This window comes from Narcine bancroftii, chromosome 2 (genome assembly GCF_036971445.1).
Source record: "Narcine bancroftii isolate sNarBan1 chromosome 2, sNarBan1.hap1, whole genome shotgun sequence".
Classification (NCBI taxonomy): Eukaryota; Metazoa; Chordata; class Chondrichthyes; order Torpediniformes; family Narcinidae; genus Narcine; species Narcine bancroftii.
The window spans coordinates 55,170,855-55,189,156 of NC_091470.1; the positions used below are offsets into that span (position 1 = coordinate 55,170,855).

The 18,302-nt window shown below is 37.8% G+C and overlaps 1 protein-coding gene across 1 annotated transcript in view; it reads left to right on the top strand.

The window, feature by feature from the left end:
* The window catches only part of coch (coagulation factor C homolog, cochlin (Limulus polyphemus)), a 29,542-nt gene extending 11,478 nt beyond the window's left edge, over positions 1 to 18,064 (top strand). The window contains exons 5-12 of the mRNA XM_069915248.1: positions 2,354 to 2,487; positions 5,438 to 5,497; positions 10,820 to 10,882; positions 10,966 to 11,113; positions 11,253 to 11,356; positions 14,866 to 15,092; positions 15,601 to 16,114; positions 17,314 to 18,064. Coding sequence (XP_069771349.1) covers positions 2,354 to 2,487; positions 5,438 to 5,497; positions 10,820 to 10,882; positions 10,966 to 11,113; positions 11,253 to 11,356; positions 14,866 to 15,092; positions 15,601 to 16,114; positions 17,314 to 17,489 — 1,426 coding nt within the window. The 3' untranslated portion in view covers positions 17,490 to 18,064. The remainder of the gene's footprint in view (positions 1 to 2,353; positions 2,488 to 5,437; positions 5,498 to 10,819; positions 10,883 to 10,965; positions 11,114 to 11,252; positions 11,357 to 14,865; positions 15,093 to 15,600; positions 16,115 to 17,313) is intronic.
* Positions 18,065 to 18,302: the final 238 nt, after the last annotated feature.

The window sequence follows — 18,302 nt, forward strand, 5'->3', positions numbered from 1 at the left end:
ACCCCCTCCAACCAGAACCGGCTTATGCGTCCCGCCGCTTGGGTGGGGCCGTTTGCACGGACTGGCTCGTCCACATGTGCCAGCTTTAACCAGTTGACCGTGAAGAGTTCCTCCCTGCCCCCAATATCCAGAGTAAAGGCTTTGCCCGATCTCTGGAGGACCTTATACGGGCCCTTGTACAGGCATTGCAGGGGGGCTGGGTGCAGGCCTCGCTGGACGAACACAAACTCTGCTGAGTCCAGATCTTTGGGGACATTCGCTGGGTGCTTGCCGTGGTGGGTTGGCAGTGGGGGTGTTAATGCGGTGAGCTTGCTGCAGAGGTCCGAGAGAAGCATTGGATCCTCACCTTACAATTCGGCATCTGATAGCAGTGTACTGTAGATGAGCTCTGCAGATGAGACTTGGAGGTCTTCCTTTGGAGCCGTTTGAATGCCAAGCAGGATCGGGTTTCATGCGGGTCTCAAGGGCGATCGGGGGCAGCACACTCAAATCTGCTCCAGTGTCCACCAAGAAACATCAACTGTTGGTTTTGTCCACCACGTGGAGGAGGCTTTTTGTGTGACCAGCCATCAGCGGCGGCTGGCCCAGTCGTTTCCCTGGTACGAGCAGGGTTGGCGGCATTTGCAGGCTTGTGCTCCCCAGTGTTGGTGATAGAATCACCATGTTGTCTGGTGCTCCTCGATCTTCTGTCTGGGGGAAGGTTCTGGTCGGCTGGATGGAGGGCAGGCAACCTGGTTCATAGTGGTCTCATTCTCCCTCTTTGTCCACCACAGCATGTCGGCGTGGGCTGTGACCTTCTTGGGGTCTGAGAAATTCTCGTCCACCACCAGGAGCTGGATGTCCTCCAGCATTTGTTCGAGGAAGGCTGCTCAAACATCAGGCAGGGCTTGTGACCTTCTGCCAGTGCGAGCATCTCATCCATCAACGCGGATAGGGCTCCGTCTCTTCCAGACCATCAAGGTGCATCAGCCTAGCCGCGCACTGGCTATGGGAGAGCCCAAAGGTGCTGTGAAGGAGGATTTTGAGGGTGATATACTTGCCTTCCTTGGGAGGATCATGGATCAGGTCGTCCACTTTGGCCACCGTTTCTTCATCGAGGTGGAGTCTGAGGTGATCTGCCAAAGTCAAAACTGAGCCTTCGCCTGCCCGAACCATGTGTGGGGTCGGTGGGTCCAGAAGGGAGGGAGCTTTACTGAGACGGCGCTGATTGCCGAGGAGTCCATGTTTGGAGGCCAGTTATCATATGGGCTCATCGGAATCACCAATGTAGCAGCTACTACGCACAGAAAACACCACCAGACTCGGTGGGGTTTCCAGTAGAACTGTTTATTTGAATTTGGTGCGTGCCCCTTTAAGGCCAATGGGAGTTCCGCCCCACGCAGCGGTGACATCATCACGTGACCCAGGGCGCAAGCCACGAGACAGAGAGTAAACCCTGACAGCGCCAACTTCTGCAGCTGCCCCGCCAGTGCGGTAGTACAAATGGGGCGGGTTTTGGACTTGCAGATAGTGCAGACGTGCATTATTATGAAATATCTGTCAGAATTCTTGGAGGGAATGAATAATTCTCAATTACTTTGATGTATTTTCAGTTACTATACTATAAATCCTATTCTGACTAAAAGAAATTCATTAACTCAGAAATTAGATGGTGACTGTGGTTTCTCCTTCCACAGAACCTGCTGTGTATTTCCAATATTTTCCATTTATTTCACATTTCCTGAATCTATTATTTTGCTTTTGGGGCAACTTTCTCATCTAGACTGTGATGTGTTGTAACCAGTCCTCGTAGATGCTAAAGTGCTTTAACATTTTGTTTCATTCTATTGAAGAAGCAACCTCTAATGGATCAATTACTACTAACTTTAGAAAACTGGAAGCGTGCAAGAAGAAGTGAACTAGTAATCAAAGAAAATCAGCCAGAAATCAGAGATAATCATTATTACCAAAACAAAATATAAAATTTACTGTACTTGGTGCTTGTGCAAAATTATATTGTCTTAGTAATTTTATCATGGTAAGTGAGATTTCTCTAAAACTGCTTGTTCGCTATGTGTTCGTACCTTCGGCAGTGTTAAAATAGCCATGAAATATATTAATGATGCTCTTACAATAACCAACTACTATTATCAGATGTTATTCAATCAGACTCAACCCATGTGTTTTGTGACACCTGGTTTCAATTTTATGCTTTCTTTTATTGACTTAAGTGAAGAAAAAAAAGGTATAAATCCATCAATTAAACATTTTGTACTCACTATTATAATGTTGCCAACTTAATAGCAACAATCATCCCGAACACATGTGTAAATGACAGTTCTTCACTGCTGTCTTACCTTGTGATTTATTGCAGTGGCGTGATTGACACCAAGGGAGGAATATTTCGCCTTAAAACACTCCCAGGACGAAATAATTATTGGGGTTCTGTTGCAAATGGAATTAGGTCCTCATCACTGACTCGATGGATGAGCTCCTTTTCAGTCTCCAGTGAGTGGAGTTTTAGTCTATTCAAGAATTTCAAATAATAAATGCATGTTTAGGAATATAGTTCCATTGTATAAAAAACAATATGTGAAGAATGAATCAGTAAACAAAAAAACACTCTGAAATGAAATGGAAAATAATGGAAATATTCAGCCAGCTAGACTAATTTTTGCAGATATTAAAAACAGATGTATTGTTTTAGGTAAGTGACTTTTCATCGGAGTAGATGGTGCCTGACCTGTTGTTTCCAGCAATACTTGGTTTTATCTGTGCAAAGTGAATGTTTCTTGGACTTAAGTGAACATCTTGCTTGACCAACCTATTGGAATTCTTTGAAGAAGTAACAAGCAGGCTAGATAAAGGAGATGTAGTGGATGTTGTATGTTTGGATTTTCAGAAGGCCTTTGACAAGGTGCCGCATATGAGGCTACTTAACTAGATAAAAGCCCATGGTATCACTGGAAACATACTAGCATGGGTTGAGCAATGGGTGATTGACAGGGAAGCAGAGAGTTGGGGTACAGGGATCACATTCAAGTTGGCTGCCAGTTGCTAGTGGTGTTCTACAGGTATTGGTGTTGGTGGCACTTCTCTTTATGTTGTACATTAATGATTTAGATGATGGAATGAATGACAAGTTTGCAGATAATGTGAAGGTAGATGGAGGAGCAGGTAGTGTTGAGGAAACAGGGAGGCTACAGAAGGACTTAGACAGATTAAGGGAATGGGCAGAGAAGTTCCAAATGAAATACAGTGTCAGAAAGTGAATGACCATGAACTGCAGTTGAAAAAAATAAACAGGCAGACTATTTTCTTAATGGGGAAAAATTGAAAATACTCAGATGCAAAGGGACCTGGGAGTCCTCATGCAGGATAACCTGTAGATAAACTAGCAGGTTGAGTTGGTGGTGAAGTAGGCAAATGCAATGCTAGCTTTCATTTCAAGAGGAATAGAAAATAAGAGCAAGAATGTGATGTTGACACTGGTGAGACTTCACTTGAAATATTGTGAGCAATTTTGGGATCCTCTTTTAAGAAAGGATATGCTGATATTGGAGAGGGTTCGGAGGAGGTTCATAGGGGAATTAAAGGGTTGTCATATGAAAAGTGCTTGAAATCTCTTGACTTGTATTCGTTTGAATTTAGGAGAACGACGGAGGATCTAATTTGAACATCTTAAATATTGAAAGACTTGGACAGAATAGATGTAGAAAGGTTGTTTCCCATGGTGGGAGAGTCTAGGACATGAGGGCACTACTTCAGGATTGAAGGGCGTCTACTCAGAACAGAGATGTGGAGGAATTTCTTGAGCTGGAAGGTGAATTTGTGGCCACAGGTGGTTGTAGAAGTCAAGTCCTTGGGTGTATTTAAGACAGAGATTGATAGATTCTTGATTAGCCAAGGTATCAAAGGTTATGAGGAGAGGGCCAGGCAATGGGGCTGTGGGGAAACTGGACCAGCTCATGTTTAAATGGCAGGGCAGACTTGATGGGCTGAATAGCTTATCTTTGCTCCTCTGTCTTATGCTCATTTGACAAGGTCCCTTATTAAAGTAGGGAAGTCGTTCTGCAGCTATATAAAATTTGGTTAGACCGTACTTGAGGTTCAGGTATTTACAGGATGGATGTGGAGGCTTTGGAAAGGGTACAAGTTGTAGGGAGCGACTGGACAAACTTGGGTTATTTTTTTTCCTGGCGTTTAGCTGAGTTGAGCCTGGATAGTGATTTACAAAATCATGAGAGGGCATTGATAGGCTGGACAATCAGAATCATTTCCCCAAGGTAAAAGTGTCACATATTCTGGGACATGCATTTAAAGTGAGGGTGAGGAAGTTTCAGAGAGTTGAGAGGGACAGATATTTTACAGAGATAGTGAGAGGCACCTGGAAGTAGCTGCCATGAGTAGTGGTAGAAGCAGGCAAGAGAACAGTGTTGAAGAGACTTCTGGATCAGCACATTTAACTAAAAACCTTGTTTTCTTTTCAGCTCGAGCAACATGAAATTTTTAAATTTTTAAAAAATGTAGTCAATAGGAGAGAAGTGCAGAAGAAATCAAAACTTCACTGTTTCATGGGGAAGATGGCCCATAAACTTTGAGTAGAGTCCTGGGGGTCCACAGCCAATAAAAGGTTGAGAATGGCTATTCTAGACACATGACTGAAGAAGATGGAGAGATGTGCAAGCAGAAGAGGATGTTGTTTCATTTGGACACAGACACATAGACGGAAAGTTCCTCGCCCTAAATGCATATCCTAGAATGTGTGACAGTTTTACACTAGAGATCCTGACTGTCCAGCCTATCAATGATTTTATAAATCTCTATCCAGTCTCTCTGGATATCACAGTAATCTATCTGTTAATACATAATGCAAATGTTCAATGGGATAGTTCTTTTGAAGTATTTTATTATGTTTCACAAATTGTTCTAATTAATTTGCAAGTTAACAATATTTGTAAATGTGAATTGTTGGAAAATTAGTAAAAAATAATTTTGCTTTTATTGGGAATCATAGGTGACTGACCTTACTTTCAGACTGAGGTATAGGTTTGACAGGCATCATGGTTTTAGTCTCTGCCTCGACTTGCACGCAGCTGTAAAATTTTAGTGTGGCTGAATGTTTAAAGAAGTCAGTTTGAATAGCTGAAGTTATTTCACCTTAGTTCACATTTGAGTGGGTGTTTATATAAAAAAAAAACTTATGTCTACTTTCTCTATTTAAAATCTGATTAGGCATTGCCAATCAAGTGACCAACTTGTGGTTTTCTTCCAGTTTACCAAATTAAATATGTGGTAAGCATTAAAAAAAATTCAAAAGGCAATACTTTACCTACTTGCTTTCAAGCATAAAGATATAAAGACTGTTTTGTAAATAAGATGGTCATATTCCAACACACACAAAAAACTATTTTGTAGTTGTGCAGTGTCTGAAATATTAACTTAATTTCTTTTGCAGGAGTGGAGAGGAAAGCCGTTGAAGTGTCTGGACAGCCAAGAGCAACAGTCATTCCAACTGGTCTGTATTGTTTACAACACATACCAGAATACTGCATATTGCCTAATCAGATTGGAAAACATGATATGCAACCTGACAAAAACTGCCATAGATCTTTGGAATTATTAGAGCACAAAGAGGCCATTTTGCCATCGATTACATTCTGAGTGTTTGTATATCAATCTAGTTGGTCCCATTTTCTTTCTCTGTAGTCCAATGAATTATTTTCCTTAACTGCCTATCCAATTAACTCTTGAAAGCTTTGATTAACTATATTTGACCATTCGTACAATTAGTTCCATAACATGGTCAATTTCTGTATTTTGAAAAAAACTTTCCCTCATACCTCCCCACTATTTTTTCACTCTCACTTTAATCTGGAGTGTAGAGCTGCCAGAGCTCACCAGAGCACTGTTCCAGCATCTCATGGGTGGCTCCAGCACCCTCTTGCTGCCATTTTTTGGTGAGCTCCAGCACCTAAAGAATTAGCACAGCACCCCTGCTTTTAATAGGAACAACTACTTACCAAGTTCAAGTTTATTACCAATTATCCTTTTAATTTTCTCCAAAGAACACTTAAGTCATTCAGTCCCAAGACGATTTGAGTAAATCTCCTTCATATCCAGAACTGCGGCTACCAGGGCTGGACCTCATTTTCCATTTTCACCGGTGTTTTATAAGGTGTCAACTTAATCTTCCTCCTTTAAGGTGTTGATTGGAGAATTCTATTTTCATGCCATTGGGTCTCTTTGCCTCCTTTATTGGCAGAGTGAGGCCAAACACGGATATGAAGAACTGCACCCCGTATTCCATTAGGCTAGTCTGCAACTCCACTGCATGAACAGTTTCTCTGGTTTCAAATAACTGATTTTTTTCTCTCCTCATCCGCCTAGATTGTCTCACTATTCCTTTCATGTCAAAACCTCCCCATCCCCTAGTTCCTTGCCCCTTCCCCCCCCCCATCTTCACTTGCCCTAGTGCATCCCCTCCACCATTGTTACCCACCGGGCCACCATCCCTTGTGCAGTTCCACCAATCTCCTTATTTCAGCAGTGCACTCTTTCCTCCTCTAGTTTTATCTTCCTTCCCCTTTGTCCGCTTTCACATATCACTGTCTCCCAACTGAACTCTCCCCCCCCACTCCCCGGCTCCGTCTGCCCATCATCCTTAACCGCTGCTTGGTCTACCTATCATCCACTGACCCTTCCTGCTTTTTAAAAATCTGCCGTTCCCTTCTCCTGATGTAGGATTTCAATCAGAAACATTGACTGACTTCTTCCTCTATAGACACTGCCGGAACTGCTGTTCCTCCAGCATTGTCTTTTGCTTTAATTGTCTGCCTCTATTCACGAAACCATTTGCGTTAATTGCTATTTTTTTCAATATTTCCGAGCACTTTTCTAAATATACTTATGAATCAAAGTGCTAGAGTGTGTCTGCCTGTGCACAACTTTTAGAATTGTGCCATTTAGCATGTATGTTCTGGCAAAAATATACCACTTTAAATGTAACCTGCCACATATCTGCTCCCTCTCCCAATTTATCACTATTCCTTCTCAATGTAATTAAATTGATCTCATCCAACAGCAGAGGTTCATATTTCTATTTTAGGTGTATAAAATGTATCTGTTATTTGTAGCTTGGATCAGGGACATACTCTGATGCGATTTATCAAGTCTTACTCATTGCATCACTCAGTTTCCCCAACCAATTTTATTCCTGCAAAACATTACACAGGGAGAAAGAGTCTGCTACAACCTGTCTCTTGCATTTTCACTCTCTGGCATATTTGTTTAAATTTAATCTATGACCAACAATTATCCCCACATTTAAATTTATTGTATTCCAAACAATGTACAGGAAGCATATTGTGTTTTCCTGTTATCATGCTTCTTTGTAGATTGCACATTCATGAATTAGTCTTAACATTTCACTACTTCAAATTAAATAGATATATTATTTCACTAATTGTTACGTACCATAGCACTGTTCCAAATCTCTTCCTGATGCTAATGTGTCCATGGCATAGTAGAAAAAACAAAAATAATGTAGGAAGAACTTGAGTCTTTATGGGACAAATTTTAATTCTAGTATCAGCCTATTTAATGTATGTACATAGAGTTTTTCCTTTTTGTTTTATTTATTCCTGTTTCAAGAACTAGGTGTTGCTGGCAAGGCCAGCATTGTTATCCTTCACTAATTATAATGGTGGTGACCTACCATATTCTAGTGCAGGTGCTCCTGTAGTGTTTTAAGGAACTTCAGGACCTGGACACATCAATGAAGATATATTTACAAGTCAAGATGGTTGGAATCGTGGTAGTGCCTGCAGGGAACAGTGATTCAATACTCCTGTTGCCCTGGTCTTTTTTTGGGGTTTGTGGATTTGGGAGGTAGCCTCGACAGTGAACTTAACTGCGTTCTGTAGATGGTATACGATACCGCCAATGCCACTGTGCTGTGGAAGAAGTAAATGGCTTTCAAGATTCATTATTATAGTAATAAAACAACATCATATTACATGATCCAAACCTCCAACATGGCCAGGAACCCTTCAGCACCTCCTTGGATCCCAGTTCCAATACCTGGTACCCCTCCAGCAGTCTGCTCCGCAGCACAAGTCTCACGACAGCAATCTCCAGATTCTGTAGGTTCCTCGCATCCTTGAGTCTCCAGCAGCCCACCCCATGCACTGGTCCCTCAGCTGCAGAGCCCCCTCACTGGACTGATACTGTCTCCATGGGTTGTCTCCTCCACTTCTCCCTCTTAGATGGGGGGGGGGGGGGGGAGTCTTCCCATTGTTGGTGCCCTGCTCCAATCCTCCACTTTCCCAGAATCCGTAGCCCATCATGACTGCTGCCAATTAATAGGCTCTGCCATCTTGAGCACAGACCCACTGATATGGGATTTCAAACAAAAACTCCTATGGAGCTGACAGCAGTTGACTGGGCAGTTGGACTGTGCAGGAGCACTGCATCTCTGCTCCCCACAGGTCCACACCAGCGACAAATCTGCTGTTACAGTGGCTTTGAAGCGCCACCATCTTGATTCCAGAGGTGGACTACTTTTCCTTGTACTATTTTGAGTGTCCTGACTGCTTTTGGAGCAACAGTCATCCAGTCAGGTCAAGAATGTTTGGAATAGTCTCCACAAGTGCATTGTATGTGGTGGAAATGTTTGAGGATGTACAATCCTCTTCATGACTTCAGTTTTACTGGGCTTGTCAATGCCAATTTTGGTCAAATTTTGTTGAGGATAATTATTCTCAGTATTCCTCTGGAATTCAGTTTGTTTGGACCAGGCCATTGTGAGTGTTGCTTGACACCATCTATCACTTTGCTGAAGAGTGAGACTCGACTGATTCCAGAGTAATTATCAAAATTGAAGTTGTTTTTCTTTGTACATATTGATAGTAATTATCTGGGTTATATTCCACATCTGATGAAGGGTGTTGACTCTCCAATGGCTTCTAGCCCACCAGCATTTTGGTTTTAAGTGTTGCATTGGAAACACTAACAGAACGAGAGTAGCTCGTTCTGGAATGCAAATTGTTCATTTCACAAGTGGGACATTGACTTGCTTCTGCTGTAACACTGAGCCCTTTTCCTGATCTCACACTGAGCTGAACACCAGCAGAACTGTTCCACTGTATGATCATTGTTTAACCCTCCTCAACATGATCAGTAGCAGCAGATTCCAGGCTTGAGGATGATATTTTTATTGGGCATTGCCTTAAGGCCAATGTTTCTTGCCACCTCCAGGAAGTGAAACATCATTTTAATCTGCTGCTGTGTCTGTTTGAACATGTAGTAACGATGAAAATGGCAAGATCTGAAGTTACCCACAGGCCTGATCAAGTTTTCTGCAATCTCAAAGGGCTACAGTGAACTCACTGGTGAACAATTCATAGTTTTTTTTTTGAGTTTATTATTTCTAATAGCTAGTTGTTGTTATTCAAAATTCCAGATTATTCATTGAAATTTCTTTCCACAACTGGTGGTGGAATTTGGTTGTGTTTGTTTATCAGGCGGAGGACTCCCATGAATTTAACAGACTCAGCTGAATGCTTTGAGTCTTCAAAATAGGGAATTTGAGCATCGACAATAAAGCTGAGCTTTATTCTCCAAATTGCCCCAGCTGGAAAGGAACCTTGCTTGCTTTCAGAATCTGAATTTATTGTTTCTTTTGAAAATTGTCAAGAAGAATTCACTCTACTTAATATTGTGGAGCGTATTAATATCCTATTTAAAAACTGGCTTGGTCTGCAACATACCATATTGCCGAAAATACAGAAGCATCCTTAGGTCGTGGAGCAAGTTCACAGCTATGCATACTCGTGGCTGGAGGAGAACAGTGCACTCCATATCAAGTCAACCTGTCATCAATTAGACGGTCCTGGCAGTTTATCTGCACATTTGATCAATCCAAGGAGAAACCAAAGCTACAGCTGTTTGCATATTGATATTTCATCTCAAGCCACAAACTCTATTTTGCATTCCAGCTGTGTACCTCTCTGAAACTGTTTTATTATTTGAAACTTAGACTTTCATTTGCAAGTTTTTCCAAAATATTGAGGGATCTATGAATACAATTGTCCATTGTTATACTTTGTGGACAATTGTACAAGATGTTGGATATTATTATAATTGTTTTGGTTTGTGTCCTGAATTCAAATGCCTAATATACTAATTCACAAGGAGTTTTAGAAATGACCAAATTACACAGTCCCAAATTTATTGTTATTTGAATCTAAATTCTCTGGTCATATTTGTCTAATTTTATTCATTTGAGGGTGTAGATTTTAGAGCTTTCAGCCAGTTTCATGACTGAGGAGAAAAACACAAGTTTATTAAGTGAGTTAGTTTGTGGAGTACTTCTGCACATATTCATGGTAGTGAATGTATTTAAAAGATTGAGGAAAGGTATATCCAGTACAGATGGTTCAATGGTATTATGTATTACTGATTACATTTTAAGATATTATGACAGATAAAGACTTTGCCAGGCAAATGAATATTGAATTTTAGTGAGAAATAAAAATGAAGTACTAGAAATAGTCAAGTAATTAGGCAGTATCTGAAAAGAGAAGCAGAGATCACTTTTCAGACCAATGGTCCATGTTCTGATGAAGAATAATGGATGTGAAACGTTAACTCTATTTTTCCTTCCTGGACTATTAAATATTTTCTGTACGGAATGGCATTATTTTGCTACATTGTGGAAATTTGTAGAAAAAAAACACAAATGTGTTATTTCTTCCCATTCCCCAAAGTCAGCATGACGCTGTAAAATGCATGCAATAAAATGTGCAAAAACCTGATTTTTACAATATTGTTATTTTAGCACGACCTGTCAAGGAAAAAGCTGCCAAAAATGCAAAAAGGAATTCAAAACGAATAAACAAAGGTAAGGTCCTTGCACACACACACACAGTGCTTTTTAGTTATTTTAAATCAAATGATGGAAAAGCACTATGTTCTCTATCCTAGAGTGCAAAGCTGATATTGCCTTCTTAATTGATGGGAGCTGGAACCTTGGTAAACGCAGATTTAACTTACAGAAGAATTTTGTCATTAGAGTTACCAACTTGCTTGGCATTGGACCAGATGGGCCACTTGTTGGCATTGTACAAGTCAGGTAAAGTGGGAAAAGATTGGACAAAATTTCTCTCAACTTTTTCCAAGTAATGTTCAACCAACATTTGCACCCGTTGAAATGTGGGTTCATGTGTGAGTGCAAAATGAGTCACAATGCACTTCATGTATTATTTATACAGTGACAATCCAAAAACTGAATTCATGTTGAAGGACAACTCTAATTCAAGAGCTCTCATTGCTGCCATCAAAAATGTTACGTATATGGGAGGCAACACTAATGTTGGTGAGTGACATGTTTTTAACAATACACATATTAACATTATTCCTACTTCTGCATTTTTCATTTGAGAAAATTCTTGTAGCCAAATTTATATTTTTCACATTGCTTTCCAATCAAACTGATAACTTGTGTATAAGGAAGAATCCGAGGAATTAAAATACATGCTGATTCCTAAACTTTAGCCTCTTTAGTGTAGATTATACATACTGTTCCCGAAGTAAGACAGCATGTTATTTTCATGGTTCGTGGAAATAATTTTTACAAGGCTCATTTTCATCTTTCTCACTGAATATTCAACTCAAGAGTGATCATACCATGGTGGTCTATGTTGCAACCCTGCTTGATTCATCACTAAGACAACTTGGTTTGGGTGCTTAAAGTACAAATTTATTGTCACAGGTGCTGAGGTGCAATGCTAAAGTTTGTTTTGTGAACCATTTAGCTCAACATCCTAGACATAGTGTAGGCAGTAAAACACAGAGGCTCAGTTAGTTCAGAGAAAAGATAGTATTTTACTTGTGTAAAGGTTCATTCAGCACTTTGATAATAGTCAGAAAACAATCCTTGAATCTGTTGAATGTGATCTCCCTTTTTCCCCAATATGAGAATGGCTACTTTTCCAAGGCAGCAGGATATGATAAATGGGAGGGGGCTTTATGTGATGGTCAGAGCTACATGCACAACTCTGCAGTTTCTTGGATGTAGCCTTACAAGATGCTCTCAATGGTACATCTGTAGAAGTTGTTAAAGTAGTTGACATACCAAATTTCCTCAGGCTTGTATGTTTTAGGGAAGGCCTAATTTGTCAAGTTTTTGTTTTTCATTTTCTCATATGTTGATCTTGGTGAATATGAGGTCACACTCAGTTCACACAGAAACTTGCTGCAGCAACAGTAAATCACTCTGGTAAATAAAATAAGAAATTAATTTTAAACCAAAAAGCATTCTGTAAAAAAGAGTGAGATTAGTGGCAGGTGAATAGTTCTGAAACTGACTGAATATCAGGCATATAGTCACATTTTTAATGACATTGATATAGAATGCATGTTTTACCATCAACCAAAGGCCCAATTATTATCACATAATACTATATTTTGAAAATAACATATGTTAAATTCTTTAACTTTTGTCCAGTACCCCTCTCAAAAAACTACAGCACCTAGTGTCCCCGGGCGGTTTCCACTCCAATACTGACCAGCCTTGTGCCTGCTTAGCTTCTGAAATCAGACAATCCCAGGCATATTCATGCTATTAGGTAAATTATTTTGTTAAAGGAAGAAATATGAAAGAGCTTAAGATGCAAATGACAAATAAATGGAAGTATTCAAATAAAATTTAAGCACATCATTTATATAATATTCCTCCAATCGCTGAATTTTAGTGTGCAAGTTATCCTAAGCTTATTGGGAAGATGCTAGTGTTTTTGTGTGTTTCCAAATAAATTGGGGAGGATAGAAATAAACTTAGTAAATTTAGTTTAGTGCACACAGACTGCATTCCACGAACCGCTACTCATCAGCTGACACTTTTTTTAAAAGGAAATATTAACAATAATCTACTAGATTCTTTTAGAAGTGCCACTGATGCTTGCATTTGAAGGTTTTGGCATAATCATCCTTGACTTTTTGCAGTGAAATTACTGGATAAGTTTGGATAGTTGGTGTATTATTCAGATCAAAAGCTAACACAGAAACTGGATAATTTCTAGTATTCTTTCATTTGAAAGCTTTGCTTTCTTGTTCATTGCAATGAGAATGAAGTTGGTACTGTGCCAAAGGACTTGATCTAAAACATATTCATATATGGAAGTTCATATGAAACTAATTTTTAAGAGACTACTTTTCTATTTATGTCCAAATATAACCTATAAAATACATCCATCAATTTGTAGTTTACATATTTCTGCTCAGTTATCAATCTCAAGTAGGAATGATAAATTCTCTTCCCTTCTTAGTAAGAGCTGTATATCTGTTCAAGATTTTAACAGAACGAGTCCAAAAATTCACAAATACAAACTAAACTGCAAGGTGTCCCATTTCATATTTTAGAGATCTATTATCAAACTACATTTCCCTTTACACTATGCATTATTTTTGAGAAATTAAAAGTGCCACATTTCATAACAAGAAACACAGAAAAAACAATTTTGGAAATCTTCCAGTTAGAGAAAAGCATCTTTTATAATGAGTCAAAGTGCAAAGCATTAGTTTGCATATTATTAAAAGTGCATTTTATTTGCACTCTATCACTGAATAGAGATTAAAGATAACAGCATAAATTGGCCAGGATGAGTTTGAAATAACTAGACCTATCAATATTAGATATTAAAATGATCAAGATGATTTAATATGAATATATTTTGCAGAAAATAAAGAATAATAAGGGAATCAATGATGGATTGTCATTTGGAGAGAATGAAGTGAACATGAGCATTGAATTTACATTGAAGTACGGGTTCTTGTCAAAGGAAGTAGATCAGTCTAAGAAAAATTGTTAGAGATGTAAAGCTAAAGTGGATACAAGGTAGAGAGTGGAAGAACAATCATGTTAACAGGCACCCTTTTGAAAAAAAATTAAGTTTTACTGCAAAATGGATTTTTTTCTACTTAACCAATTCTTCCAGTTATGAAATCGACAGAGAAGTTATTCAACAAGATGCATCCCTTTGGATGTGTGAAAGTTTAATTGATGCTTTGATTTTTTTTTTAGTGTTTATACAGGTTGATCTTCACATTAATGACACAAAGATTTTTTAAAAAACAAGCAGTTTTAAAAACCTTTACATTGGAGAAATCAAAAGTTTTAAAGTTATGAATGAATCCTTAACAGAAGTGAATATTCTGCTAAAGATAAAACAAAATTGAGAATACATTTGTTCAGAGATAAAAGCTAAGGATAGAATTTCAAAGATGTGGGTTGTCGAGGATGAAGATAGGGGCTGGAATCAAATATAGATTTGATAGGTTCCTTCCCTTATGGCCACCAGTAAAACATTTGGTTGCCATAGTCGATGTTTGGCCATGTGACTTTGATTCTCAGTTTACTGGATTAACTTCATAAATGGTAAGAAGCATTGCTATTAAGGACACTTGATTAAAATGTGAAGGAAGTAGTTGAGTGCATTCATCCAAAAATAAATAATTGGAAGATTAAATAATAAATCAACAGGAGAATAAATAAAGCTAATCCTTTTGTCTGTTCAGAAAATTCCTGTAATGTCTCTTCTCCCTTGAGACTCATACAAACAATTCCATAAAATGGATTGGCCATAAGTTTCCTGTCATTAAGTGATTCATTGAGGAGGGGAAGTGCATCAAATAGGCAAATGCTTATATGTCCTTACAACCCATTGATAGTCTTAAAATATCCTTGTGGTTATGAGCAATTCAGAAGATATGGAAAGGACTCAACACTGATAGTTTCTTTGATCCCAATGCTGTCATAACAAATACAATTTAATTTTTAAATGAAATATTCTAAATGTTTACCTGTTTACTCATTTTACATACCAGGTAAAGCATTAAAGCACACAACAGAGAGTTTTTTCACTGCTAACAAGGGTACACGGACTGGATTTCCAAAAGTTGTGGTGGTCTTGGTGGATGGATGGCCCTCAGATGAAATTGAACTTGCTGCAGCTCAGGCTAGAGAATCTGGCATTAATGTTTTCATTGTCTCAGTTGCAAAACCCCTTCCTGAAGAGAAAAAGATGGTGAAGGACCCAAATTACACAGAAAAGGTGAGATCGCTCCACAAACTGCTTATCTGTTGAAACAAGTGTAAGAAAGTAATCATATTGCACCAATGTTAAAGGTTTATATTTTATCACATCTCCTACAATGCTGGGATTTTAAGTACCCCTCTCAGTTTATTGTTAGTTGTTATGCATTTTGTCCTCATTATGATATTTTAAAATGTCTTTTAATAATTTTATTGAAGTTTCTTGGACTTTACAAAACATTGCTGATAAACAATTAACAGATACTAGGAACTGTAAATATTTTATGGAAAGTAAAAGCTAGAGATGTTAATTGAACTGTAGAAAATGTACACATTGGAGATGAGTTTCAAGGCAAATTAATCAAAAGTGATGACCAGCATGAAAAACCTGTCCATTATTTATATAATTAAGGTAATTCTTTGTTACTTGTATGAAATATAGAACTTAATTCATGCCTCAGTATGTCTAAAGTTTTTTGAAATTCATTGCATGATATTTCATTTTTGAACTGTTTCTCCATTCCTAGATTGTTTGCAAAAACAATGGATTATTTTCTTATGCTATCCCAAACTGGTTTGGAATGTACAAGTTTATAAAACCTTTAGCACAAAGCCTGTGCTCTTACAACCAGATGACATGCAGTAGAACATGTCACAATTCAATCAACCTTGGCTTCTTAATTGATGGATCAAGCAGTGTTGGGGATAGAAATTTCCGCATTGTTTTGAACTTCATCTCTGAAATTGTGAAACCCTTTGACATCCATCAAATTGGAGCAAAAGTTGGTGCTGTACAGTTCACATATTCTCAGAGAACTGAATTTGATTTTGATGACAATTTAACAAAGGAGGATACATTAAATGCCATCAATAACATTCGTTATTGGAGTGGTGGCACAGCTACTGGAGAAGCAATTACTTATACCGTAAAGAATCTTTTTGGAAAAGTAAAGAACAACAACTTAAATGTGCTGATTGTTATTACTGATGGTCAATCTTATGATAATGTTCAGAATCCAGCAACTGCAGCACATGAAGCAGGTAAGTGAATGATAAAATCACATCCCTGCAAACTTAACTAGAATGTGGAAAGAAAATGGTAAATTTCTTCAAAGTTAAAATATAGGCTATCTAATATATTATACTCATTCACCACTTGAGGAACCAGGCAGCAAATCAGATGTCAGAGATCAGTCTGTAACCAATAGTAGAAAGAGTCTGCAAATTTTTATCTTTTTTTTAAAATGTGATTTCTATTTATTCTGATGGCAAGTCTAAATTTTGGTTTGCTGTGAATGAAATAGTAGCCATAATAATTTGAAATCCCATTTTGAGATTTAAAATTTTTACTTACAACAAATAATAAAACCAGACAACTGCTACATCTTTCTATACATTTTAAGGCAAAATGTAATCAGAGTGAAACATTGATTGAAAGTATATCATACCTTTTGAGATCTTCCCACCTGAAAAATGTTGACTGCATTAAAGGATCAATATGTAGAGAGGTCAATACTCCAGCTGCCATCAAATGAGAAAACAAATTGGCTTAAGATTTAATTATTTATAATAAATTTTGTCTTTATTAAAAAAAATACTTAAAGGATTCTTAAAACTTATTATTCAAAGCAATTTAGAAAAGACTAAATATAGTCATTTTAATCTAATAATCCATTGGAAATGCACTTTAATAATCAGAATGAAAAGTGAATGTGTATAAAATCAGGAAATGGGAAGAACCAATTTCCCTTAACAGGAGATCAAAAGCTAGAGGCTGCATAGAAGGATGATGAACTGAAGCTGGGAGAGATTGGAATCCATTACTCTTCAATCTGTTCCACAGAACTGTAGAGGTAATGCAATTGGAATAATAAGTTAAAAATGGCTATCTCATACAAGACAATAATTCTACCATTTGCAGTAATTAGACGTTTGATCAGAAAGAATTCTGTTTGAAGATTGAGTAGTCCTATTTGCTAAATCTCACTACCTAAAACAATGCTTTAATAGGATGCCCTAAAAAAAAGCATCTGTGTCTGGCAACAGAACTTAAGATTTTTAATACGTCATCCATGATTTGAATGGCAGAGAAAATTCCATGGGGTGAATGGCCTAATTTATTTTTATCAAAAGATAAATTTTAAAAAATGGTACTTGTCCTGGACAAGAATCTATCCTGGTTTGGATTTTTAACAAATTAAATGTTTGTCCTTGGAATTCAGACATTTTCTTTCTTTCAGGTGTTATAATTTATTCAGTTGGAATTTCATGGGCAATACAACATGAACTCACAGTGATGGCTTCAGAACCCAAAGATTCACATACTTTCTTTGTGAAGGAGTTCATGATGGTTAACAAGTTGGTGCCCAATATTCTGAGAGGAATTTGCAATGATTATTCAGAAAAAGCAACATGATCCAATAGGCCTTAATGTAAAGCCAATGTATTACATCTCTTATGACCATGCTAACAATGTGCTAGGGCAATATTTTGTAGAAATCTAGGTCTGAATATTAACAGTCCTGCTTGTGCTATTACATTGACAGCAGGATTGGAAAAGCTTAATTCCATTTATGTGCCAAGATGCATTTATAAACAGCTTGTGTTGTGCAAGAGACAAATGCACGTTTGAAGAAAATATTGCAGATTCTGTGAGATTGTTGGTGACAGTTAAAGACTAAACGCAAAATGTCACATTTGTCTGAATGTTATGTAAGCCACTCTGCAAAATATTTTAGTTTGCAATAAATACCAAAGTCTTTAATTACATTTGACCAGGAAACTTGGTGCAGTATTTATATTGAACATAATTATAGTCCAAATCAATCCTCTCCAAAAATGTTGATTTTCATTTATAAACAATCTTCTCATAATAAACTGATCCCAAGTACTGAGTCTCTCTGAATTGTTATGTTCTTTCTGTGAAAACCATGTCTTCTAAAACAAATGTACAATGACAAGAATCATTTATTTCTTAGCAGTGAAGCTTTCTTATATGTAATTATTTTAAACTTTTATCATAAACTTTAAATGTAACTATTCACAATAATGTTACTGAATAGATGTCAAGATCTGTCTGAAATAAAGTTATTATTGTAGTTTCAAAGGACAGCCCTTCACTTTTTTAATGAAACAAAATTCTATATTTAGAATGTGGATAACTTTGCTCCCAACTTGTCATAAAATGGATAATTTCCTTTTGCACTTTTAGCATGTATTGAACTTATTG